We start from the raw sequence: 14,900 nt of genomic DNA on the forward strand, positions 1-14,900 counted from the left end.
TTAGAGTAGAACCTTTGTCACGTTTTCCAGATACCTGTAGCTAATAACTCAAAGCTCAAAGAATAACTCAAACAAAAGAATATACAGTGTGGAAGACACTTATGGAATAAAGTCCTAATTTTAAAAAATTATAAAAAACGCTGAGACCCGTCGATTTTTAAATAAAAATGTGCACTTTTTAAACATAAATTTAAACGTACAGGGTGATTGATGCAAGTCTAGCAGAGTGCGTAAGCTTTAGTTTTAACGGAACACCCTGTATATTTTTATATTTTTGAAAGCTGCTTACTAACCTGATTTCAACGAACTATATCACATGGCGTGTATTATGAATAATACGGGGTGAAATTTTGAATTATAAAGTCTGGAAACCACTTATGGAATAAAATTGTTTATGTCCTTATGTCCCTTAGAAAATTATAAAAATACTGGGACAAGTCAACTTTTAAATTCAAATGGGCGTTTTACAAAAATAAATTTAAATATACAGGGGGATTCACGCAAGTACAACATAGTCCATGATCTCTAGTTTTAATGGACCATCCTGTATATTTTTATGTTCTTGGAAGCTACTTTACAACCTCATTTCAAAAAAGTGTATTATTTAGCGTTCATTATGAATAATACAAGGTGAAATTTTGAAATAATTATTTATAAATTTCGTCAAGACATTAAATACAAAACCCAATAGATTTATAATTAGTTTAGAAAATGTGTGTCTTTATTGAGCTAATTTAAAAAATAATACCATTATTTAAAGTATGATAAATTATTAACTTTAAAATTTTATGTAGGTATTTAAAATCTTGACGAAAATTATACATAATTTTAAAATTTCAACTTGTATATTATTCATAATAGGCCCTACATAATACCCTGATATTTAAATTTATGTTTAAACAGTGCATATTTAAATTTAAAAGTTGACATATCCTAGCGTTTTTAATAATTTTCTAAAATAAGGACACAAACAATTTTATTCCATAAGTGGTTTCCACACACTATAATTTCAAAATTTCACCCTGTATTATTCATAATACACCATACATGATAATATAGTTCGTTGAATTGAGGTTGTTAAGCAGCTTTTAAAAATATAAAAATATACAGGGTGTTCCATTAAAAATAAAGCTAAATTTTATTCCATGAGTGCCTTCCACCCTATATACAGGATGGTTGATTAGTGTGATAAAGCTCATTAGATCCGCTACAGTAGATAACTAACAATAAAAGTTAATAACAAAAATTGTAGCTAACTTTGAGCTTCACATTACAAAATTAGTTAGAATGTTACAGAGTGTTCGATAACATAGTGGCAGACCAAACTTATGTTTTTTTTTTTAAATGGACATCCTGTATTTTATTTTATATTCGAAATCTCCTTAACTTCTTCATCACAAAAATATAAAGATTTGTCAAAAATATGAATATTCGTTACATCACTAATAGTGATAAAAAATATAGGGTATTCCATTTAAAATTACTGAGAAAATAATGTACTTACGTTTTGACTCACCTTGTATTACAAAAAAAAAAATTAGCTATACCAATCATTTCTAAAAATTTTGACAATAAATAAAAAATATGGCAGCAATAAACCATTGCTGTTGTGCTTTTTACGATTTTCATATAAAATTGGCTATAACTTTGTCAATACACTGTATAACATAACAAAAATTTATATTTTTGTAATGTAGAAGTTAACAGGATTTAGAATATAAAATAAAATACAGGGCGTTCCATTTAAAAAAATATAGATTTGGTCTGCCACTATGTTATCGAACACCCTGTAACATTCTAACTAATTTTGTAATTTGAAGCTCAAAGTTGGCTACAATTTTTATTATTAACTTCTATTGCTATCTATTACTATAGCGGGTCTACGGAGCTTTACCTATTACACTAATCAATCTCCCTGTAAATAAATTCTTAGAAAACACTCCAGACTCTAGGTCATTTAGTTTTTTCCAATTTATCCAATTTTATAAAAATACAGTTTTTATATTTAGGTTGTTATTAAGTCAAAACCTTTTTGGGAATTATTGTGTTCACTGGACTATCCTTTTTTTTCGGGAGTATGTTGATGGACTTAACATTAATCGACTTATAAAATGGAACAAGTCTTTCAACTGTAGCAAATATGTGCAAAAAGGTCACAAATATGTCTAAAAAGGTCTTGTGCAGCACTCAAACGATTCAGTAATGAAATAATTGTTGTAAATTAATATTATTGGTAACAAAAACAGATATTTTAATAGATAATATATGTATTTATAAAAAACTTACCATATTTTTCAGGAATATGATTATTGGTGAGCCCCAAGGCCCAAGCCTTTTTAAGGATGTCCAAAGGATATTTTCCTGTCCTATCATGTTCAGCTGCTACTGGGATAATTTCTTCTCTGGTGAATTTCCTAGCTAATTCCTGGAATTCCCGTTGAGTGTCATTAAGAGCTGAAATAAATCAAATGTTAAAATTTTCAATGTAGTAAGCCAAAAGTCGTGAGTTTGAATCTCAGCTGGATAGGAAATTTTTCATTTATTAAAAATTAATAAATGAAAATTGGGAAAAGTAACCAAGTTACCTAGAAGTAACAGTAGGAAAACTCAGCAAAGACAGAATACAGGAGAAAATCCAAAAGGGTAATCAAGCTTTTGGAAGGAATAAGCAATTACTTAGATCCAAAAACATCAACAAACCAACAAAAATCAGAATGTATAAGACACTGATCAGACCCGTTATCAGGTATGCAATGGAAACAACGATGCTGACAAAAAAAGATGAAGAATATCTAAGAATAGTAGAAAGAAAAATAATGAGATCAATATTGAGACCAAAAAGAACAATCGACAGAGAAACAAAAATGAAGACCAATAAAGAAATTCAAAAAAAAATGGGAGGTGAGAAATACTACAGCCAATTGGCTCGTTGTATAACTTCCGTTAGCAGCCTCATTAATGTCTAGTGTCTGTACCAGGAATCAAACGGGCTACCTGGCTTAATATGTCAGTACTACACAGAACTATGGTCATCACAAACTTTAATATTCTATGGCATTCAATTTTATGGTTATGGTCATGGTTAGAAAAAGATTCTAACCATGTGTTTCATGCTCGTTCTAATAATCTAATGTCCAGTTACGCCAACAAATAAACGAATGATTTTTTGATTTGGATTGCTCGTTTATTATAAAATATAATAATTGTCAAAAAGCTGTCAATTAAAAACAGAAATTTTAACGATTCTCCCAAAAAATATTAAATTTTTTACCATCAAATAAATAACAGAACACTTTTCTTTTCTTTCGAAAAATGTTAAAATATAATATTTTTGGGAGAATCGTTAAAATTTCTGATTTTAATTTGACAGTTTTTGACAATTCTATTTTAAAATAAACGGGCAATCCAAATCAATCGTTTATTTGTTGGTGCAACTGGACATAAATGTCTGATTTATTGCTTCATAAAGATAAGATATTATTATGTCTATAAAGTGCCCATAATTTTCATTATTTTATGTTTCGCACAATTATACTTATTTATTATGGAATACTACTCTAAAATTTGAGATTTGGTTCAAAAATTAATTAAAAAATTAACACCATTAAAAATTTTAAAGCTATTAATTACCACTACAGTGAATATTTACTTAAAAAAATATTCATATTTCATAATATTCATTTGATCTAAAGAAGGCAGACTTGACAAACTGAAAGACATACATTCATTCAAGAAATTCATAAAAACACTGAATACTTCTTCTTCTTCTACGGCACTACAGCCCAAATTGAGCCTTGGACTTCTTTATTTTTTGCCTCCACCCTTGCTTGTCGGTGGCTGCTCTTCTCCATACACGGACTCCTAAAAGGGCTTGTGCGTCGCTGTTTACTGTGTTTTCCCAGCGCTTTCTTCGCTTTCCAACCGGTCTCTTTCCCTGCATTCTAGCATTCAGTGCTCTTTTTGGTAGCCTATCCTCTCCCATTCTTATCACATGTCCGGCCCATTGCAATCTTTGTATTCTAATGAAGTCTGACAGGGGTGCTTCCTTATAAAGTTGATAAAGTTCGTTGTTGTATCGACTTCTGAAGATTCCGTTTTCCCTCACAGGTCCTAGTATTCTCCTCAGTACTTTCCTTTTGAATGTGTCGAGTTTGTTTTTGGATGTTTCTTTCAGGACCCAGGCTTCACTGCCATAGCATGTTATTGGTCGAATTAAAGCTTTATAGATTCTCATCTTTGTATTTCGGTGGACACTTTTAGACCGAAATATATGGGAGAGGACAAAATAAGCTCTGTTTGCCTGCGTTATTTTCTTCCGTTATTCTCCATATTCTGATCCGTCGGCATATACTTCTACTCCCAGGTATGTAAACTGTCCAGCCGTTTCAATGTCATCTACATGTATAATGTTTTGTGGGACTATATTTCTTCTCGTATGAGTCATTATTTTTGGTGTTTCTGTTAATTTCCAGACCTAGAATTTTTGTTTGTGTTTTTAACTCTGCATATGTTTCCTGTGCTCCTGTTGATGTTCTACTCATAATATTAATATCATCGGCATAAGCGGCCAGTTGAACCGTTCCGTTGGTCAGTAGGTTTCCTCGTCCAGTTTGCATTTGCCTAACCGCATACTCCAGTGCCAGGTTAAACAATGTTGGGGCCAGCCCATGTCCCTGCTTTAGTCCCGGCGAAATTTTGAAAAAGTCTGTCTGGTGGTTTTGTATTCGTACACATGTTTTTTATTATCCACCACAAATGCAACTCCACATTCTTTGCTTCCTTGTTCCTTCCCACTATATAGAATTGTGTGCGTTTTAGTGTCCTTGACACCTTTCCCCAGCCATCTTGTCTCCTGAAGAGCAGTAATCAAGAGCTTATAAACACTGAATTGGAGATACTTAATTAGCTTATTTCTATCAAACAATGCCTTGCTATTCACCTGTCAAATGTTTTGGTTATGCAATTATAGGTAACTAAAAAATATCGCACATCCTGTTCTAAACCATAGCAACTCAAAATATTAAAATTTTACAGGAGGGAAAAACAAAATATTTGCTTTGATTACTTTCTAATACCTTTTTAATTTTAGGTATAGCCCAATAAATGACCGTTTTGGAGTGTAATTTTCAGGGGCAATTCCGAATTGCATGAAAATTTGGATTTAGGTTCTACTTACACTTCACTTCAAAGTTGAATTTGTGTCGTTGGTTGCTTTTACTTGGTGGGTGAAAAACGCGTGTTTAAAATAAGCCCGGAAATGGATAAATTGACAGATTATAAGCAACTTTTGTTTTATAAAATTTTTTACGTAAGTTAATACTTTTTGAGTTATTCGCGATTGAAAATATTGATTTTTCGACAAAAAAACTAAGTTTTCAGACAGTTTTTCGCCAATAACTCAAAAAGTAAATATTTTATCGAAAAAAAATGTTCTTAGCAAAAGTGTAGCTTATAAAAAAACGAAAAAAATGGTGTGTCAGTAAAGTCTATAAATTGAGTAAAAGCAAAGTTGCAGCTCATGAAAATACGTTCTTATTCGTCTAATTCCAAATCGAATAATTCAACGCGAAATGACCGAAAAATTAAGCACTGTTCGGGAAAAGCTTATTTATATTTTTAAAGTATCTAAAAAAAGCTTTATATTTGTTTTTTACAAAAATTTTTATCGTTAAAAATAAACTAGTTACACTGAAAAAAAAGTTGGGGTCTCTTTTTGGTAAAAAAATCGTGAAAACCTCCGTCTATTTAGCACCCTAAATAAAATTAATCGTTACCGTTTATCCTTTATTTTAACTCTCTGTGTATTGTTTATATGATCTGTAAGTTTGACTGCTTTAAATTTCTTATTTTTGAAAAAAATTGGTTTTATAGTATAACAAAATTTCTAAAAATTTTTGAAAATTTTTGTTTTTTCAATATAACTTAAAAAGTATTCGCGATAAGAAAAATCTTAAAGAGTAAAAAAAATGTAGGTTTTGCTATTATAAATATGCTAGTTTCATTTTGTTTTTCCATGAGACAAAAATTGGTTAAGATATGGCTGTTGAAAATTTGCATACACTCGTGGATAGTGACCCGTTCAAGCTTTTTCAACTATAACCCTTTCAAAAATAAGCACTTTAAACCGGCTAGACTGACAGATCATATAAAAGATAGATAAGTAAGTAAATTGTTTGTAAAGAGATAGCGATTAATTTCATTTGGGGAGTTAAACACGGGGAGATTTTCATGATTTTTTTACCAAAAAAAAAGAGGGCCAACTTTATTTTGAGCGTAACTCGCTTATTTTTAATGCTAGAGACTTTTATAAACAATTAAAATAAAGCTTTTTATAAACACTTTAAAAAAGTTTATATGGGTTTTTCCCGAAAAGTGCTTAATTTTTCGGTGATTTCACCTTAAAATATTCGATTTGGAGTTAGACGAATAAGAACGTATTTTTCATGAGCTACAACTCTGTTTTACTCGATTGATAGACCTTACTGATACACCATTTTTTTCGGTTTTTTATAAGCTACACTTTTGCTAAGAATATTTTTTTCGATCAGATATTTACTTTTTGAGTTATTTGCGAAAAACCGTCTGAAAACGTAGTTTTTTGTCGAAAAGTAAACATTTTCAATCGCAAATAACTCGAAAAGTATTGACTAACATAAAAAACTCTATAGAACAAAAAATGCTTAAAATCAGTCACTTTATCCATTTCCGATCTTATCTTGAACCTATGGTTTTTTACCCCCGAGAAGGGGTGATTGTCACCCCTCCAAATAAAAGCAACCAACGGCACAATTTCAACTTTGAAGTGGAGGGTAAATAGAACCTAAATCCAAATTTTCATGCAATTCGGAGTTGCCCTGAAAATTACACGGTCTCGCCGTATTTCCCGTTCATTTACTGGGCTAGTAGTAGACATTTAACTTTTGTCTCAATATTTTACCTTTACAACTGAACTAGAGTAACATAGAAAAAATATTTATTAAAAGAAAATAACAACTAAAAAATGACATTTCCCTCCAAAAAAATTTGATTTACTATATTTTTTCATGAAAGAAACGGTAAAACACATTGGTGTTATAAAGTCGCTTTATGAATTAATACTTTAATACAATTTTCACTGGAAGCTAGTGGTCCTTGTTTTCACAAATTCGAATGATAGGTACTGTTTATACCAGACCAGACCATGAGCTTTGATGTAAGATTTTTTTATTTTTGAAGTTATACTTCTTTAGGCGCGATTGAGAGTAAATTTCATAATACTGCGCGCATGCGCACAAAGACAGTATGGCGTGTAGTTGCTGAATCTTTCAAGTTATATATAAATATATCAGTGCATGAAAAGGTGTGAAAAGAATATATTAGTGTTTTTAGTAAATATACTTATTATAATTTTTGTGTCTTTGGATTTGTCTTCCTCAGGAGTAAGATGAGTATTATTAAAACATTATATTGTATATTTATTATACACCTTGTCTGTTTGTTACCGTGAATTGTCATTAGGTACGTCCGAACCGATACAGACACAGTCCTCGTAGCGTATTTGGTATAGCATTCGGTTAGAGATCGAGAGGTCTTGAGTTCGAGTCCGGAGCAATCCTACATTTTTTTTATTATTTTGAAAGCGGTAAGCACAAAATTAGTTTGGTGTTTAAAAAAATTAAAACAAACTGTTTAAAGTATATTTATTTTGAAGAAATCATATAATAGAAGTATAACTTCTTACGTGCGTACAAAGTACACACACATTCTTTTTTTTTAATTGTGATATTGTTTCATTCCACCTACTGAAATGTTTTTCAAGTTGAGATATTACAGTTTTCTGCTGAGAAAGGTGATGCAAAATGCATTTTATTGGTGAGATAAACACAAAAATTAAATTTTTGGGTTAAGTAATGCTCTTTTGAATGGATGTGCAATATATTTTTTGGTCTATTGAAGTCAATAATATATTTTTTATCCTGTATTAATAGTGTGACCAACTTCAATTCAGTCGAATTCGGGACAAGGCTGAAAAAATATCTAAAATACGGGACTTTTCAATTAAAATCGGGACATTTTTTTAAATGTAGAATTTTAATACATATCATCATTTTATTGACTATGTATTTAACATTTTTGTCACGTTTATCATGTTTCCAATGATATTTTTGATAGAATTAAGTCAGAATTGGTTGTAATAATTACATTTTTAAAGAATTAAATAATTAAAATGCAGAAAGTCCACTAATACTGGTATTAGTATTACACTCTAGAATAGAAATTGTCGACTTTTTTTCGTCCCAAAAATTCAATTTGATGTGAATTCTTAGAAAAATAACATACTCAAAATTTCAAAATAGAATTTTACCAAATATGTAGTTGAAAATTAGGATGGCCCGGACGCCTTGTCCAGAACGCCGGGACGACTTCGTAATTCGGGCCATGCCCCGGATTTTTCGGGCTACTTATTAAGGACGACCTTTTTCTGTGTATCATTAAAAAAAAACAGAATGAAAGAAGACTAAGACTCGTATGGGAAGAAGTCCCAACTGGAAGACCATGTAAACACCCTTGACTCCAGTGGCGAGATAATATTGGGACCATGCAAGTTCGGAAAAGTGACACCTGGTTTCATAGCTCAGCAACATTTTTCGCACTTTTAATTATATTGGCCAATCATATTGGTCCTGGTTACTAGACAATTGTCAAGGCCATAGCCCAAAAAAATTAAAAGAAGAAAAAGTAATATTAAGGTTATGTTATTAAAATGTAAACAATTGTATGTAGTAAATAAAATTAATTTTATTTTATATTTTTTTATTTTAATCGACAGTATCAAAAAGCTAGTCAAAGCGTACACACCTTAATTAACCTTCCTGTAAATAAATCAAAATATCTTAAGTTAAACAGTGAAATTTATATCAATTTATAGCAAATTTTTGTGGTATCTCCTGCATTCACAGTGTTTTTAATACAATTGTGTAATAGTTGGTTAACACGTTGACGGACAGTGCGTCAAATGTATAAGCAAGTGTTGGGACACTATATGTATTTTGCAAAGTAAAATAGGGAAAAGTGCAACGTCTATAGACGTTGTGTCACTTTACATCAATGGAAATTAGACGTCTATAGACGTTCTGTCCGTCAACGTGTTAAATTGCAATTAACAGAAAATAATTCAGTGTTTTTACCCTTTTTTGTGGTAATTTACACATCACGAAAAAAACTGAACTCGTCCATTATCTGTAGGCAATTGATAAAGCTCACTAGTGTACAGGACCGGCTTTTAAATTTTAATTTAGAAAATGAAGTGTATGGAATGCAAGAAAGATGGTACCGAAGAAGAAATGCTTTATTGTGATAGCTGTGACCGCCCAGTTCACAAAGATACTTATTGTTCTGGTCTGTGTTCATCAGAAATTAGGGTTATGGAGTTAAAGAAGAATCGTGTTCTGCAGTTTTTGTCAAGAATGTAAATCTGGAATGAAACTTGTTCCAAAACTATTCAAATTAATTGAAAAACTGCAGAATGAGGTTGATGATATGAAATTGCAGAATTCTAAAAACCAAGAAGAGGATATTGTAAGTGAGGTTTTTGAAAGACAAAAGAGAATGAACAACTTAATCATTCATAATCTAGGTGAATCTGTGGATAGAAGAAATGCTGCTTCTGATGATTTGGATACTGTGACCTCAATTTTCAAGGATATTACTCAAGAGGATATTAAAGTTGTCAAAGCTGTTAGATTTGGTAAGAAAAACAAAAATGGTGCTCGTTCCCTAAAAAATGTATTAACAAATTCTTTTGATGTAATGAATATTTAAAAAAATAAGATTCACGTTGCCACAGCAAAAAAGATATTTATAAATTCTGATCTAACTCCCCAGCAACTCAACAAACTAAATAAAGTTAAAGAGGACCTCAAAAAACGCCAAGAACAAGGTGAGAAAGATTTATTTATACGATATGTTAAAGGTATACCTGAAATTTGCAAAAATGATAATTCCACACAAAAAAACTAGACACAACGAAACATATAAGCTCACCTCCTTTATTAATTTATTATCAAAATGTTGGTGGATTAAGAACTAAAGTCTCTGGAAATTGCCATAGCTAGGAAACTTGGTTAACTTGTGATTATAGCGATGCAGAATTAGGACTTATTGGTTATAATATGTTTAGAAATGATCGCAATCCTGCTTATACAGGAAAAACTAGGGGGTGGAGGCGTGTTAATTGCTGTTAAAAATGACATAAGTGCGCAGAAAGTGATAATCCCTGATTGTGAAGTAGAACAAATGTTTGTATCACTGAAAATTAATAATAAGTGGATAGTTATGGGTGGAGTTTATATCCCTCCTGCATCCGACCTAAATGTATACATGTTACATTGCAGTTCAGTTGAATATGTTATGGAGAAGTGTGGAAACTTGGTACTGTGTGGTGATTATAATTTACCAAATGCTTCCTGGAGTAATGACAACTTTGGATTAAATGTTGAATGTCCTGATGACTCTCCTGCTGTGTATTTGGCCAATTCTTTTGGTTATTTTAACATGTTTCAAATAAACACTTTACCTAACAGTCATAATGTCTTTCTAGATTTAGTATTTACAAATTTAAACAATGTTGATGTAGTTATTCCACTTGATTCGCTATTTGATAATAGTATCCATCATTCGCCTATAGTTGTAGAATTAACTGGTTTTGAAAAGCATTATCGACTGAACTACGAGGAATTTTATTATGATTTTAAAAATGCAAATTATGTCGGATTAAATGATTACTTTGCAAGTATTAATTGGGACTTACTTTTATCAGATGATGTGAATTACAGCTTAGCAGTAATTTATGATTTTATGTATACAGGTTTTGACTTATTTGTTCCGATCAAAAAATTTAAAACAAGTTCGTTTCCGATTTGGTTTAATGGTAAATTAAGGAAGTTGATATATTTAAAAAAGAAAATACATAAGCAGTATAAATTATTTGGTAGAAGGGATGATTATTTAAGATTTCTCAGTTAAGAGATGAATGTAAACAAGTCTCCTCTCAATGTTATAGTAACTATTTGAATAATATTATAGAGAATGGGATTCTATCAAATCCTCGAAATTTTTGGAAGTATATCAATAAGAAACGTAAAAGTTATAATCTGCCATCTAATATGTTCTACGGTGATAGTACAGGTGATAATGCTCAAGACGTAGTTAATTTATTTAGTAAGTTTTTCTCAACTACATATTCTAATTCTAAAGTTAATCAGATCCCAATTTTTAACTATCAGCAGAGTGTAAATGTGAATAATTATAGTATTGAGCTCTCAGACATAATTGATAGTGTTTTAAAGATGCCTTGGAAATTATCGCTTGGACCAGATTGTTTGCCAGCTTATGTTCTCAAGCATTGCATTTTTACTCTCGTAAAACCTATCTGCTACTCATTTAATTCCTCATTGAGTACTGGCATCTTTCCTGATTTTTGGCAAACTAGTTATTTAACACCAATTTTTAAGTCTGTCAATTTTTAGAGTCAAATACGACAATGAAATATCAGAACTCCAACCCATAACAGCGGGTGTCCCCCAGGGAAGTGCACTGGGTCCTGTCCTGTACCTACTCTATACTGCCGATCTTCCAACATCACCTGCCACAGCAACAGCTACATTTGCAGATGATACTGCGATCTTATGCTCCAACAAGAATCCAAACATCGCATCAGAACTACTACAAAATAACATAACTGAAGTCGAAAAATGGTTACAAAAATGGAGAATTAAACCAAATGAGCAGAAGTCGATACATGTAACATTTACGACCCGTAGAGGAACCTGTCCACCTGTATGTATTAACCGTAAACAAATACCACAGAAAGATTATGTAAAGTACCTTGGGATTCACCTGGATAGAAAACTGACCTGGAAAAAAACACATATTTTCCAAGCGAAAACAATTGGGCCATAAAGTGAGAGACATATACTGGCTAATAGGAAAACAATCCCAGTTATCAACACAAAATAAATTACTCCTATACAAAGCGGTGTAGAAACCAATTTGGACCTATGGGATAGAACTGTGGGGAACAGCCGCAAATTCTAATATAGAAATTATACAAAGGTTCCAATCCAAAATGTTAAGGATGATTTTAAATATACCGTGGTATATCACCAACAACGCCGTACATCGAGATGCAGAGGTAACTTATGTAAAGGAAGAAATTACATATCGGATAAAAAATACAAGGACCGATTGCGGGAACACCCAAACCACCTAGCAAGGAACTTAATGCAGATGTGTGCAGTGCGCAGGTTAAAACGTAAAGTGACTAGTGATTTAGTGTGAGCTAAAAACAAGTGTAGTGCTTATTTATGTTTTCCCAGAACCAATAATAGTTTAGTAGACTAACATTAAGAGCGGCATATTAATGGGTATGTTCGCCACATGTCAATAGTTTAGCCGACATAAATATTACTTAATGCTTCTATTACTTTGTAAAAAACGGCAGATTGTAATAAATTGCTATGTCAATAAAAAAAAATTAAGTCTGGTAATAAAAATGATGTTGAAAATTATCGAGCGGTTTGTAACCAATCTGTATTACCCAAACTTTTTGAGTGCCTTGTAAATAACTTTTTGACATGGAATTGTAAAGATATAATTGATGCTAGACAACATGGCTTTTCTAAAGGTAAGTCTACATGCACGAACTTAATATTGTATACTAATTTCATTGCTAATTCAGTTGAACAGAAGGGTTAACGCTATCTACACAGACTTCTCTAAAGCCTTCGATAGAGTTAACCATGATCTGCTTATTGCTAAATTAAAAGGCTATGGGTTTGGAGTTAAAATAATTGAGTGGATAGGTAGTTATATATCTGGTACATGTCAGAATGTTAAATATGGAAACTGTTTATCTCAACGAGTATCTGTAACTTCAGGAGTTCCTCAGGATTTATTTTATATATATTAAATGTAACTAATTTCTCATATTGGGCCTCTCTTATTTAATATATTTGTTAATGATATATCCTCAGTGATTAAAAGTAGTAATTTTCTAATGTTTGCTGATGACCTTAAAATATTTCGAATAGTAAATAACCTAGTTGACGCCTCTTTGTTACATAATGATATTAAAAGCTTAGCTAGTTGGTGTGAGGTAAACATGTTATACTTAAATATAAAAAAATGTTTTAAAATTACTTTTGGAAGATCAAGAGAGCAAAAAGTTTTCTTTTTAGATTATAAATGGATATGTTCCAGATCCAGAGTTACTAAGTTTAATAAGTTTTAATGTTAATACTAGAAGAACTCATAACACTGAGATTTTCAACATTCCATTCCACACTACAAATTATGGTCAAAATGAACTCATTACAAGAATTTTACGAACTGCCAATAAGCACAGCAATAGTTTAGAGTTATTTGGAATATCTATAGCAACATTTAAGAAATCAGTTGAGAGATTTTGAGCATTATTTAATAACTTTTATTAAATTTTGTTTAATTTTAATTTTGGTTTGTTTTTTTAACGCAACCTATTGAACCTATGCTTTGTAAAGGTTGACATCGTATTTTTGTAAAAATGGTATATCCGTAAAATAAATAAATAAATTATTAAAATGCACTACTACAAGCAAAATATAATTAATTTAATTTACTTTTATATAATAATTGCATATCATATCAATATTGTGGAGCAACATATAATTTTTCTTGTTCATTAACAGTAGATATGAAATATACGTCAATTTGACAATTTCAATTGACAATGAATTATTTAAGAAAGTTGCAAGATTTCTCCGTTATTCGCGCACGATCGTTTTTCGTATCCCCTCCAAGTACTTGCGCACGGCGAATAGCAGGAGACCTTAAAGCTATGGGTGTGGAGAACTGAATGGAGATTGCTCAAGACAGAGAAGAATGGAGGCATGTTGTTGAGTCTGCTAAAACCCATCAAGAGTTGTAACACCATGGAGTAAGTAAATAAGTAAATTAAAAAATGTCCTATTGACTCAAGTGAGCAAACATTCAAACATAAATATTTAAACATTATTTCCACATGTATATTTTATTATTATTAGAAACAAATATGACCCATTTTGTAGACAATTTGCTATTTGACTAATTTTTATTGTGACATTAATACATATATAATGATATTAAAAAGAAAGTTAACTATATGTTGAATATTGTCATTAAAAAAGGTCAGTCCGTATTTTACTGATTTAATGTTATTGTGAAAAAAAAAACAAGACAAAAACATAGAATCCTTGAAAACATTCAAGAAGTAATAGAATAATTGCAAAACATACCACAGACTGGGTTAATCTGATCTTCAATAAATCTTTTCTAAACATTTAACTTAACAATAAATAACACAAACAAGATGATAAAAATGAAGTGAAATTGGTAAATTTTGTAATGATGTACTTTAACATCATGCATTTATCAGTCAACAGATTAATGCAGAATACAAAACAGTAAATAAATATTTTTACCGACTTAAAAATAAGTAAGAAAAAAACTGATAAACAATTTCAAATTCATCAATTAAAATTGCTTATTAAGTTCAATGTCCATTCAAATTTGCAAAAATTTTCATAACAAAAATTAACCATAATTTCAAATCTTTAAGAAAATGGTAAAACATAAATAATGGATGTTTAATCAGTATGCTTGGAACCTTCATAGTGTAAACACACACTGAAGACGAGTTCATTCATTACAAAGCAATTAGTGAGCAGGTTGTTAACTAGTTGATTTATACAAAAAAAAAAAATAGTTAAGAAACATGGTTTCCGAGAGTAGCGAAACAGAAGAAGAGGAAGAAATGGAAATGGATGATGCCGGACAGTGGACAAAAGTGAAAAGGAAAAAGAAAAAACATTTGGCTAATCCAGCAAAAAAAAAAGAATCACACA

General features: G+C 30.9%; 1 protein-coding gene across 1 annotated transcript in view; it reads right to left on the reverse strand.

Moving 5' to 3' along the window:
- Nucleotides 1-14,900, reverse strand: part of LOC114329076 (probable medium-chain specific acyl-CoA dehydrogenase, mitochondrial) — an 82,109-nt gene that overhangs the window by 54,435 nt on the left and 12,774 nt on the right. The window contains exon 3 of the mRNA XM_028278090.2: nucleotides 2,287-2,454. Within this exon, the coding sequence (XP_028133891.1) occupies nucleotides 2,287-2,454 (168 nt within the window). The remainder of the gene's footprint in view (nucleotides 1-2,286; nucleotides 2,455-14,900) is intronic.

Source organism: Diabrotica virgifera, chromosome 1 (assembly GCF_917563875.1).
Source record: "Diabrotica virgifera virgifera chromosome 1, PGI_DIABVI_V3a".
In the NCBI taxonomy this organism is placed as follows: domain Eukaryota; kingdom Metazoa; phylum Arthropoda; class Insecta; order Coleoptera; family Chrysomelidae; genus Diabrotica; species Diabrotica virgifera.